The 12,657-nt window shown below is 38.2% G+C and overlaps 1 protein-coding gene across 4 annotated transcripts in view; it reads left to right on the plus strand.

Annotated features, from left to right (window-relative positions):
- Window positions 1-12,657, plus strand: part of rnf111 (ring finger protein 111) — a 47,950-nt gene that overhangs the window by 5,682 nt on the left and 29,611 nt on the right. For all 4 annotated transcript variants that reach the window (XM_081353042.1, XM_081353044.1, XM_081353041.1 and 1 more), the window contains exon 2: window positions 7,748-8,733. In XM_081353042.1, coding sequence (XP_081209168.1) covers window positions 7,830-8,733 — 904 coding nt within the window. In that variant the 5' untranslated portion in view covers window positions 7,748-7,829. The remainder of the gene's footprint in view (window positions 1-7,747; window positions 8,734-12,657) is intronic.

A 12,657-nucleotide genomic window follows, 5' to 3' on the forward strand; every position in this document is an offset into this window, starting at 1 on the left:
AAAATAGAAAACGGTTACTTATTTTATATTGTAATAATATTTCACAATATAACTGTTCTTGCTGTATTTTGATCAAATAAATGCAGCCTAAACTGCGAACGTTTAAATGGTATACAGACCATTATTTATATACCCAATTCTAGGCATTTATGATAGCAATAATAACACAATGGTGTTGAAATTAATCATTTCTGCGATGTATCACGATGTGGACGTGGACAATTTTGCATCGATGCAGTAATATACCATAATCGATTATAGCCGTTATAGCCTACTGACGTTTCTCTGGCTTCATTCGTCGCATAAGCGCTTGTCTCACTAGCGTAAAATGACGGAGGGAGGTGAAACACTAAAGCGAGTAATAAAAAATGCACCCACTATTTAAACATTTACAGCCGTCTAACATACGTCATCAGGGAAGGTCCTCCAATGCAGAGGGGAGGGGCATTTTCAGATTTTGATTAACCCCTTAAACCCTGAGCCATTTTTGGAGTTTTTTTGTCTGAGTGACACACAAAAAAGTAAAGACTCATAACTTCAAAACTATAACAAGGAGAGTCAAAAGGTAGGTATCGTTTGATAGAACTCTTTTTAAATTTTTAGAAAATATAAATTACATTACATTTGGATATTCTCCTGCCGAGAAACTGCTGATAAATACAAAAAAAAAACATAATTTTTTTATGATTTTGCATATCTCTCTTGTTTGACATGCAATAACTCGGGGAGGAAATATGGTAGCACAAATTTTCTTTTTTGGGGAAGTACCCCTAAATGTGAGCTGCATCTGAATCAAATTTTGTGGTGATCGCATAAAGTACTCAAAAGATACAGCATTTGGAACAAAGGTAGCCTTTTTGTTTAGTCCTCACACATTTGGAAAGCAATAAAAAAAAAGAGTTTTCTGAGTGACATACACAAAACTAAAGACTCATAACTTCAAAACTATAGCAAGGAGAGTCAAAAGGTAGGTATCGTTTGAAAGAACACTTTTCACATTTTTTGAAAATATAAATTAAATTACATTTAGACATTCTTCTGCCGAGAAACTGCTGATAAAAGACAAAAAATAAATATAATTTTTATAATGATAATGCATATCTTTCTTATTTGACATGGAATAACTCAGGAAGGAAATAAGGTAGGAGGAAAATTCTTTTTTGGGGAAGTCCCTCTACATATGAGCTGCATCTGGATAAAATTTTGTGGTGATTGGATAAAGTAATCAAACGTTACAGCCTTTGGAACCAAGATAGCATTTTTGTTGAGACCTTGACGCCCCCTCATGGGCATTTTTTATAGTGTTTCACCATGAAGAATATCTTGTCATAAAAGCAATAGATAAAGTTAATTTTGGGCTCATTTTAATTGTATGAATATGCTGTAAAAAATGAAGTGCCATTTTCAACGATTTTTGAATGTTTCGTGAGATGTATGATGTTTTTGACACATTGCAGTACATAGTACAAAAAAGTATTTTATAGATTATAAATTTTTTTTTATATCTTTATCAGCAAATAACTCAGCAATACTTTGGAGTTTTTCAAATAGGCTACATTCACTGTAAAGTTCAGACTCTAAGGTTTCAAATGACACCAATTTTGTTTGAATCAAGGCAATATTTTTGAAAAATATGATAATGAATATTTTCGCAGCTAGGGGCGCCATGGGTGGCGCACACGGGCGGTACACTCCGGTTTAGAGAGACTAGTCAGCACTCGTTCAGAGTTGATCGAAGTGGTTAGATTCTTTAAAAAGCTGAGATTCTAAGCTTTAAAATGATACATATTTTGTGTTATTCCACGTTTGAAAACGAGCGCGGACGGTTCCGGGAAAATTGGAAAACACTTTGCTCCCCAGAAGGATGAGAGACTTGTTTTTTAGCCAAGTATGCATTACTTCGTGAGGAATATCTCGTGATCAAAGCAATGGATTCTGTTGTGTGTGGGCTCTTTGTAATCGTGAGAATCTGTTGTCAATAAAGATGTTCGATTTTTCACAATCTATGCATGTTTCATTGAGTTATGAGCTGAAACGTCACATCAAAACAACATAGCATCACTGCTATTGCTACTTCATAGGTGCGCCTCTGGTATTTTTTTGTGTCAGAACGCTATAAGGAATATCTTTAGACCTGAGTGATGGATTATGGTGTGTTTGGGCTCTTTTTAATCGTAACATTCTGCTGTAAATAATGATGTGCCATTTTCCACAATTGATGCATGCTTCATTGAGTTATGAGTTAGAACGCGACATAAGTGCTACATCTATAATAAAGATCTATGTGCGCATTTGTGTTACAACTCCACGAGGCATAACTTTAGATATGAGTGATGGATTATGCTGAGTTTGGGCTCTTTTTAATCGTGAGAGTCTGCTGAAAATAATGATGTGCATTTTTCTACGATATGTGCATGCTTCGTGAAGTTATAAGTAAAGACCAAACGCGAGTGCTTCATGAGTATATATTTGGTTAGGTACGTCTTTGGTATTTTCTGTGTTAGAACGCCATGAAGAATATCTTTAGATCTGACTGATGAGTTTGGGCTCGTCTTAATCATGAGCTCCTGCTGTAAATAACGATGTGTCATTTTTCATGATCGATGTATGTTTCATGAAGATACGAGTAAAAAGGCCAAGTCTAAGCTACCTCGCTTGGCTACGTGCGTTTGTGTATTTTTTGTGAATTAGAACTCCATGAGGAATATCTTTAGTTCTGAGTGATGGATTACGTTGAATTTGGACTCATTTTAATTGTAAGCATCTGCTGTAAATAATGATGTGTCATTTTCCACAATCGGAGCATGTTTCATGAAGTTACAAGCGGAAATGTGTCTAAAATTCAGCATCCATATATGGTTTACCCATGGGTCTCTTGAGGGGCTTATTTTACAAAAACCTTGCTCAAGTTTAGTAAGCCTGAAACAATTATGCTTGTTGTATTCTACTCATTGAGACCTTTCAAATGACATATGACACAAGACTATCTGAGCAGTATGATGTTTTTGACACATTGCAGTACATAATAATTTCCTCTTCCTCATAAATTATGTATTAAAAAAAATCATTTTATCAGCAAATAACTCAGCACTACTTTGGAGATAATCATAATGGCTACATTCATTGTAAAGTTTAGACTCTAAGCTTTCAAATGATGCCTATTTTGTGTTGATCAATGCAGTAGTTTTGAAAAATATGACAATTAATTTTTTCCATAGCTAGGGGGCGCCCTCCGGCGGTATAATCCGTTCTAAAGGAATAACTCAGCACCTTTTAGGAGTTGAATAAAATGTATAGGTGCATTGAAAAGCTGAGATTCTAAGCTTTAAAATGATACCTATTTTGTATCATATCATTCAGTGGTTGCTTAGTAATTTGATTATGAATTTTTTTCATGGGGTGCCGTCCCGCCGGCGGGACGCTTAGGGTTTAAGGGGTTAAAGATTATGAAGCCAAAAAAATGTTTTGTGTGGATTGACTTGCATGGATGAATTGTTCACCACAAAACGATCAATTTAGGCAAACAAAGTAAATATGGTCAATTTTGATTTCATGTGGACTTTAAGCGTGAGACCAGTGACGATTCACACCCCTAAAATGGTGTGTGCATAGTATAATAGGCTAATACATACATAATAAAAAGTCTTATTCTATAGTCCTTTCATTGTAAGAGGCAGTACGTTTTGCAGGGCAATCCTTTCTTTGTAAGTTTTGTTTCTAATTTGTATGTTAGGTCGATGTCCTGTCCTTAAGCACACACAAACTGTGGCCATATTAACTCCTGGAATGTTTCGTCTTTAAATTGCTAAACACAGGAAAGTAACTCTTTGACACTGTTACCAGAGACAGAGAAGTTGACTTAAATAGATAGACTATATGCCTTATGAAACAGATGGCTGCTTTCATAATTTACAGGTAAGGGAACTCAGGGCCTTTACTGTGGCTTTTGTGAAGGCTTTTGGGGCATGGTGCCACTCTGGGTGCCGAGATGTTAATTAGGAATGGCTGAAGAAATGTTAGCGCATAATGGGATTCTGGTGAATGGAAGAGTGATCGGAACACAGCGAGATTTTGATTAAAGAGGGAAAGATGGTTGTGAGATGAGAATAAAAGAGGTAATGAATAAAATGGCTGAATTGTTAGATTTTCATAATGAAAGGAGGAAGAGGCTTTGTGGACGTTGGTAATGATTGTGAAAATTACGGGCAGTGATGGATAAATACCCATTATGCAAGCAAGCAGGAACCTAATTTGAGAGGGATTTAATTAGGTTGCTTCAGCCCAAATAACTGCATTATATAAGGATCAAGATGAAGAGGCTCTTCATATACACCTGTATTGAACACCATTTAATGCAAAACAACAAACAGCTTTCTGCTATTAGGCGTCACATTGTGTGAGAGATGTGGGCTGCTCTTTTCCTATGCTATTATCATAAGAATAATGGAAAACTATAGTTGAGGGTGGGAAATAATGACCCTTAGCAGCATTATCCTGTGCATGGTAGATTTATGCATTTAGTCTTTTGCAGGAGGTATTAAGTCGTTCCTAAAACGTGTAGGGTTGCTCAATTCTGTCTATGCAGTGTAAGAGTAGGGGTGGTTAATCTGTCTGATTTCCCGATTCGATTCGATTACGATTATTGAAGTCCCGATTCGATTACAGTCGATTTTCGATTATTAACGATTTTCGATTAGCGATTATTGATTTTCCAGTTCACAACAGTAAACAAAAATACACTAAGTGATTGCAGTATTAAAAAAAGTCAGCTGCTGAATTACTTAACTCTTTTATTGAGTAACAACTCAAAGCACTTTCTGTGTCGTGTAGTTATAACTTCAGAATTATTTGTATGTAGCTTATGTTCTGTAGAACACAGAAATGAATACATCACATTGTGTTGTGACTCATCAAGTTGAACCAAACTAGCTTTTAATACAATGTTGGTATGAGCCACCACAGTATTTTACAAATATAAAAAATAACACAAAGTGAAAATAAAGTGGCATTTTGGCGTTAATATTGAAACGACAGTTACCATGGTGAATACACAATACTAACAAGAACTGTTAATGAAACATGGAAACTGCTCCTGGTGAATAGAATGAAAATCATGCCTGCATGCAAATCCTTCTCAGCTAACACACGACGTACCAGTAACGTGATTTATTGGTATTTTACTTTTATTTCATGACTTACTAATTTACAACGTAACAACGTTGCATGCTCGTAGTTTCCTTTGCACTTTGCACTATACAGTGAAGCGATACACGGCGCGCCCCTCCGCATTTGCGCGTGCAATTGAAGAGTGTGCGCTACGAGTACAGTATAACGGCTGACAGGACAGGAACGTCCGTTTTTCTGAGGTGAAATACTTTTTATTTCAGCGTACACATACGTCACTGCCTGGTAGTTCCTATACTGTGCTGGGTTTTCTGAAGTAGTTGTGATTCGCCTCTCATAACATAACATGCTCTAAATGCACGCAGAGTGGATTTTTTATTTTATTTATTTTTTTATAAAAAATCGATTTTTGAAAATTTGATAATCGATTCATACTCGTCCATAACATACTCGCGATTAATCAATAATCGATTTTTTTCACCACCCCTATGTAAGAGATGACCTGTCTCTAGTCACCATTTCCTTTTATTAGAGCGCGAACAAGAACTGCCTGGATAACAGCCAGAAATGGCTTCTAAAACAATGTTCAAGTCTAAATCAGAGCTAGGTTTTGCATTGGAAACATAGTGGACTGCTTGTTGTCCCATACGTACTTCTCTTGTTATGACGTAGGTAGCAGCCACGGTTCATCTATAAGGGAAGGTGGGGCAGTGCCCCACCAAAATATTCCTCCAAAACATAGACCTCCAAATAAACTGAATCAATAATAAATTGTAAATGTGTTCAGACAAATATTTTTTTTGTATTTTCTAGACTATATTAAGTCGTAAAGTGAGCAGGATGAATTAAAAATTAGCGTATGGCTTCAGCAGGCATGTATCATGATAGGAAGCAAGGCAGAGGGTGCCTGAGCCCTCCCCAGCTCTACAGCGCTCCACAATTTTCCAGTGTAAATCTGTGGTGGAAAATGGAACTGCAATGCACTCTAATTGTCCTGCCCCCTTTAGTTACTTTTGCTACGTCCGACAAGCCATGCCGCTCTCACGCCACGTCTTGTGGCTTTTTAATGTGTCGCTGTAGCGCCTCTGTTAAAGCTGCTCGTGAACCAATCATCTTTTCCTTCTAGTTCATTTGCAGCATCAAGTAAACATGAATAAACATCAGAAGAAATGTTGTTTCAACTGCAGAAAGAAACAGTTTTTCAAGTTCAAATACACTGACATTAATTTACTAACTCTCCTGACTGCTTTGTCGGACAAAATGGCGTATTCGGCGGATGGTGGAATATGATAGGTCAGATTGTCTGTCAGTCAAATTCCCAGCGAAGGGTGACTTGAGCACCATCTGCCCCACTTATTTTCTCGTTACCTTAAGTAAACTTTTCTCCAATCAGACCAAGATGATATAAATCCGCTTTAGCTATGTCTATATTAGTCTGCATTAGGTCAGTAACTAGTTATGTAACGTGGAGTAGTGTATCAAATTAAAGTATAAATCCTTTTATTTAAATGTGCTCGTGTGAATAGTTCTGTTGTGTTTTTCATGTTTGAGAATAGACATGATTTTCTTTTCCTCACTGGAATTCCTCCACACCTTAACAATGTCTTTAATGATGTCTTGAACTAAACCTTTAACTCCATAGATGCACTCTTTCCGCCACAATGCGCTCGTCGCGCTGAAACACTGGCAGACAAGAATTCACAATTATTTTACAGGCGTGTTCTTATTATAATGTTATGAAGCCTATGTGACAGATTTGTGCTGCACATGTTGCACTTAACTGTATCTTCCTTTTTGAAGTGAATCCAATCATTCAAAACCATCATGGCGAACAGCGCGCATTTCTCAACTGAAGTAAATAATCTATTATCTATCGGCTTTGATAGATTGGCCTAATTTTCTTATCGGATTAATAACGGTGACAAAAAAAAAGACAATTTATTGGCCAATATGATATCGATATGTGGTTGATATATTGTGCATCCCTCATATGTATGTATGTATGTGTGTATGTATGTATATGTGTGTGTATACTGTATATATATATATATATATATATATATATATATATATATATATATATATATATATATATATATATATATATATATATATATATATATATATATATATATATATATATATATATTTTTTTTTTTTTATTACATGGCTTGGCTGAATTCCAATGTAGAATGCGGCCTGTTATTTCTTGATAACAGACCGCTGCGAACTATAACAGACCGTTGCCATGCAAAACAGCGCGTTGCTATGGACGCGGAACGGACTATTTTCTTTAGCGGAAGCAATACAATCGTTTGTAAATCAATAAACTCCTTTTAAATAAATAATTTGTGTCAATTTATTTATTTATTTTGTAGGTAGCCATGTAATAAGCGGGATAATGTATAGTGAGCCAGTTGTTATAGTGAATAACAACCCCTTCAGGCTGATTCAAGATCCCTCCGCTTCGCGTCGGGATCCCGTTCAGCCTGTCGGGGTTGTTATTCACTATAACAACCGGCTCACTATACATTATCCCTTACATATGTAATGTCTTGATTTAATAATTTCTTTGTCTTTTGGGGACAATATTCTCATTTTGTGTATGTTTTATATTTTCCAGTTGTAGGATTTCTGGATCTCCAATGGAACCTTAGGATTCAGCATATTGAGCCTTGGTGGCACTGTGTTGTGGGTTAGTCGCAATGAAGAGTGAGATTCCGTCTGATGCACGACGTAAGCAGGAGCCCCTGAAGGGGCCTCTGGCTAACCCCGAACCAATGGAGACAGCTAAGAGCTTCCCCGCTGAGATGGAGGTGATTGGCAAGGCAGGAAGTGATTTCCCTTCTCCGCTGTGTGCCGAGACCAGGCACCGGCCTTCACGTGATGCTGGTGGTCGCAGGGACTGTGACAGAGGCTTGTCGGGACGCAAAAAGCGCAAGAGCCAGCAGCCTGGGCCGTCGTATTGTTCTCTGAAGGAAGCGCCAGTGAGTGAGGCAGCCCTTACTCCGCCCCGCCACAGGCCCTTGCTGCTAGAGACACGTAGCGAGGACGAGAGGAACCCAGAGTCCTCATTGAGTGACTGTGCCTCTTCGCCCTCCTCCAGCCTTCGGTTTGGTGACTCGGACACTCTTAGCTCAGAGGAGGACGGCGGGCTGATGACAGTGAGACAGCAGCAGCAGCTCAAGGCTCCTGTTTCGGCCTCCACCGGCAGTGCAGTGGGCGGCACGGCAGTAGGCATGAGGCCACTGCTCGCCCGGACTCGTGCCAGCAGGTCGCATAAATGGGCTCGACTTGAGCCAGAAAGCAATCATGTGAAACGTCCATGTCTCAGCTCACGCAGGCCGTTGCACAGAAAGCGATTTGTAAAGGGTGGGGCGGGAGGCGGGGCCCAGCGGACTCCAAAGCAGAAGGAGCGATTACTGCTGCAGAGGAAGAAGCGGGAGGTGATCGCACGGAAGAAGTACGCCCTCTTGCACAGTACCAGCAGCTCCAGTGAGGAGCTGACCTCTGACTCCTCCTCCCCTTCCTCCACTGAGGCAGAGGATGAGCTGTACGTGGATGTTAGCAGCAGTAGCAGCCAAGCCAGCAATGCGGCTGTGGCCTCAGGTAAATTGCTTTTTACCTTAACCCTAACATCATTAAATACCGTTTTTAAGGGAAGTTGTAGGAAGGGCACAAAGAGCACACGGTTAGATCATATTGTGACTGAATGAGAACATTGGCTTCTCTTCTTTTCCTGTTGACTCTGAAAATAATTTTTTTGTATTTAAATTTATTTAAACAAACACCTTTAGGTAAATACTTTTCATATTTACACAATTCACCAAAAACAACGATCCACCACAGGTGTTTGGCAGGTGAACAGGTTGAAGCTGTGTAGTTAAACACTACTGGAACACTGTTTTGAACACTCAGCATTCAGGATTGACATTGTTTCATAAAAGTTTGGGGTCAGTAAGATTTCATCAAATAATCTTAAAAAATAAAAGGTTTTCAACATTGATGACAATAAAACTGCTTCTTGAGCACCAAATCACCACATTAGAATGATTTCTACAGGATCTTGTGAAACTGAAGACTGAAGCAACTGAAAATTCAGCTTTGCCACCACAGGAATATATTACATTTTAAAATGGATTATTTTTTTTTTTTTTTTATAAATGCAGGCTTGGTGAGCATAAGAGAGAATATTTTTGTATTCTCTTTGCTTAAAGTTGATGTTTTATGAGGACTTTTTTGTATGCTTTCTCCCTCTGAAAACACAAATGGCAGATCTGTTTCTTTTTAATCCTTTGGATTCTACTTCTGTTGTCCTTGATTGTGTTTCTTTTTTTTATCCAAGTTGAGTTGAATATTGCTGATCTGAGCAAGTCTCATTCCTTTATTCCCCCTTAAGATTGTGTGGCAGCTGGCAAATTAGATGTAAACACAGTGGGGAAAAATAGCTACATTCTATTAAAAAAAATGTAAAGTTTAATATTTACTGTACTTATTTTGCCATTTTATCAGGCAAACATTTTGTTGTTTACGAATGAAAAAAATGAATGTGCTCTGTTCACAAGGCTAGTTGTGTTTTATAGTTCTTATAAAGCCAAGGCTCTTTATTGGTCATTACTGTGCATATTTGAATGCAATTATGATGTTATGGGCATAACTTCTGTTTTTGAGAGATGGCTACAGAGGATAAAATGGAAAAGTGCATCAACAAGCTGTTCCGTGCGTGTTACATGCCGCAGAATGTTTGAGTTTCCTGTTGAGCAACAGCAAGTCCTCACCTAACACTCTGCCACTGCTCTCTCTACCATACCAAGAAAGAATAGCTAAACCTTGCACATTCCTCTCACAGAGATCTAAACCACTTGATTGAACATGCACACATCATACCCATAAAACCGCTAAAATGTGTTAAATATCTTCTGCAGCTAAGCATGCATCAGAGGAGAACATGCTATACATAACTAGTGGCCTAGTGCTTCATCTTTTCTCTCTCTCTCATCCTTCCACTCCCCCATGCCAGTATGTTTACAGATGTACATGTGAGTAGTTTGCCACTCAAAAACGCTCAAATACTGGTAGCAGTCTAAAAGGGCAGATAAATTGGTTGAGATGGATCCCTTGTGGTTAGAAATATCTGTGAGTTTTAAAATAAGACCTAGGATAAGATATAGCCTAGAAGTTAGACGAAATCTATGAATTTTATTATTTTATGTTGTTAATGAATGTAGATATTTCTAGTTATGCTTGGCTCCTAAGTATTTTGTTGACTAATTTGTACTTTTTGATTACAATCTCTATAAAAGTTTTTTTTTTTTTTTTTTTTTTTATAAGAATACATTCTTATTCAATCTCTTAAAAAAATCTTGAGATCTTTAACATAAAAAGACATCAGAATATCAGTATTCATGTTGTTTTAATTTGGCACACTAAACTGAACCTAATAAAGAGTTATCGGGTCGTTTCTTTGGAAATGACTGAGTGGATGAGATCAGAGCATCTTTCCATCTCACCTCTGGGGTTTCCATAGGTCATGTACTTTAGTTCTGCAGGAGGAACCCTGTTGTTACATCACTTCTAAGGGTGTAGCAGTACACAACAATTTTTCCAAATGTACATCAGTTTTGAAGTCACGATTCATTATGCTTTTTGTATAGCAGTGGGGAAAACAAAATATCTTTTTCTTTTTTTAATAAAATGTATGCTAATGAGTTAGTTTGAATCACTTAATAATAAAGTGTGTGCCATGTTTAGGACAACTTTGATCAGAGCACTTTTCCTGCAGCAGCGTCCTCTATTCTCTATTTTTTCTTTTAGATGCGGTAGCAACAATGTGCATTGATATAAACGGTATTATAATCTATCTGACAGGAAATGTCTGACGCGTTGCAGATTTGCAAACAATACAAAAAAAAATGTCTTCCAGATATCAAATAGACGTCTCTGTACGTGTGCTATCTGAGCAGTTAACATTTTGTCAGCGCCTCTAGTAAAGTACATGTTGTTTTATTTAGTTGTCAGTTCAGAATCGTGGGAGAGTTGCGAATTCTTGAAAAAAACAGAATCGTGCAGCTCTACGGCTCAACATGACATTAAACAAAGAACGCATTTATGAGAGCACATTTCCACAGGATTGCAGAATTGTAACTGAGTGGTAGTGCACGTTTGAACATACTATATATGGCTGCGTGTGTTTACTGCTGTAAGTCGAAGTTATGTTTGGTAGTGTGATCAGTTCTTGTGGGCAGCGTGGGGAACGGGGCAAGAGCCGAGGTGCTAAGCAGCAGCACTCAGTGGGAGAGCCGACCTTAACAACACACCCCAGAGAATGATGATGAATCTCCTGAGCCAAGAGCTTCTGCCTCAGTGCACAAACATGCCTAACACAGATAGTACAGCACAACAACCTTACAATGCTGAAGCAGAGTTGTTTTAACACTGTATATTTGTGCAATTGGTGCACATGCTAACTTGTGCCACAGTGCTCTTGAGAGAAGCAAAGGTTTGATTCTGACTCGTGTTTAAGGCAGATATAATGAACCTCAATTAAGTCTTTTTTCATCTTTTACTGTAAACTGTATGGGGATCACATCACTACTGTAATAGTTCAGGGTTTTTCAAATGTCTCTTTCATGCATTTCTGGATGTGATTTTCTGTAGAAAATGGAGCTTGAGTAGAAGTTGTTTGTCAGTCGCACTGAAACATGTACCAGCTATGTTTGTGAGCTTTATTTTGAAACACACCCTGGGCCTCTTGACACCAAATCCAGGCAGAGCTCGAGTTAAAGAGGGAATGAGAAGTTGAGCAGGAGAGCCAATCAGAAGAGCGATAAATGATTGTACTACAAAAGCCTGTGTCGGCACACTGCAAAGCACATCTTTGACTGACCTACATTTAGTTTCTCCGGCGCACACACAAGCACGCCTGCCTGAAGCATTGGTTGGCTCCACTGCTGCACCAAACCATCATCAATTAAACAGCTGTAGCTACTGAGGCTGATATTGCTTCTGCTCTAGATTAATGAGTGTCCTAGTGTTGCTTTCAGAAGACTTGGGGAGCTCAGATAACACTACAAAAGTACAGATCGAGGCAGAATATGACCACCAATCTCTTTGATGGTAGTGTGTATATGTGCTTCTCGTCAAAAACCTGCGGGGATTTTGCTAGATATATTTAAAATATGCAAAATGTATATTGGTTATACTTCAAAAACAAACATTTTACCAGAGGAGCCCTTCACTGATTCTAGTTCTGGAGGTTTTTGTGACGTTAAACATCATCATATGTGAGATTTAAAGATTTTCAGTGACCGCAAATTACAAGCAATAAGATATGGGCATCACTTTATGCTGTGTTGGTAGTATGTTGATTTGGTTTTTAGTACATGTATGAAGTTTGATGCTTTTGAGAGGATGGACCAAAAATGACTAAATGCACAACAGAGATAGACCGGCTACCAGCCATTGGATCAGAGTGCTGTCAATTACTGCCTGATTGTTGCATGTAAAGTTTGCATTTGCAGTGCTTAACAAAAC

This window comes from Scardinius erythrophthalmus (assembly GCF_964197995.2).
Source record: "Scardinius erythrophthalmus genome assembly, chromosome: 2".
In the NCBI taxonomy this organism is placed as follows: Eukaryota; Metazoa; Chordata; class Actinopteri; order Cypriniformes; family Leuciscidae; genus Scardinius; species Scardinius erythrophthalmus.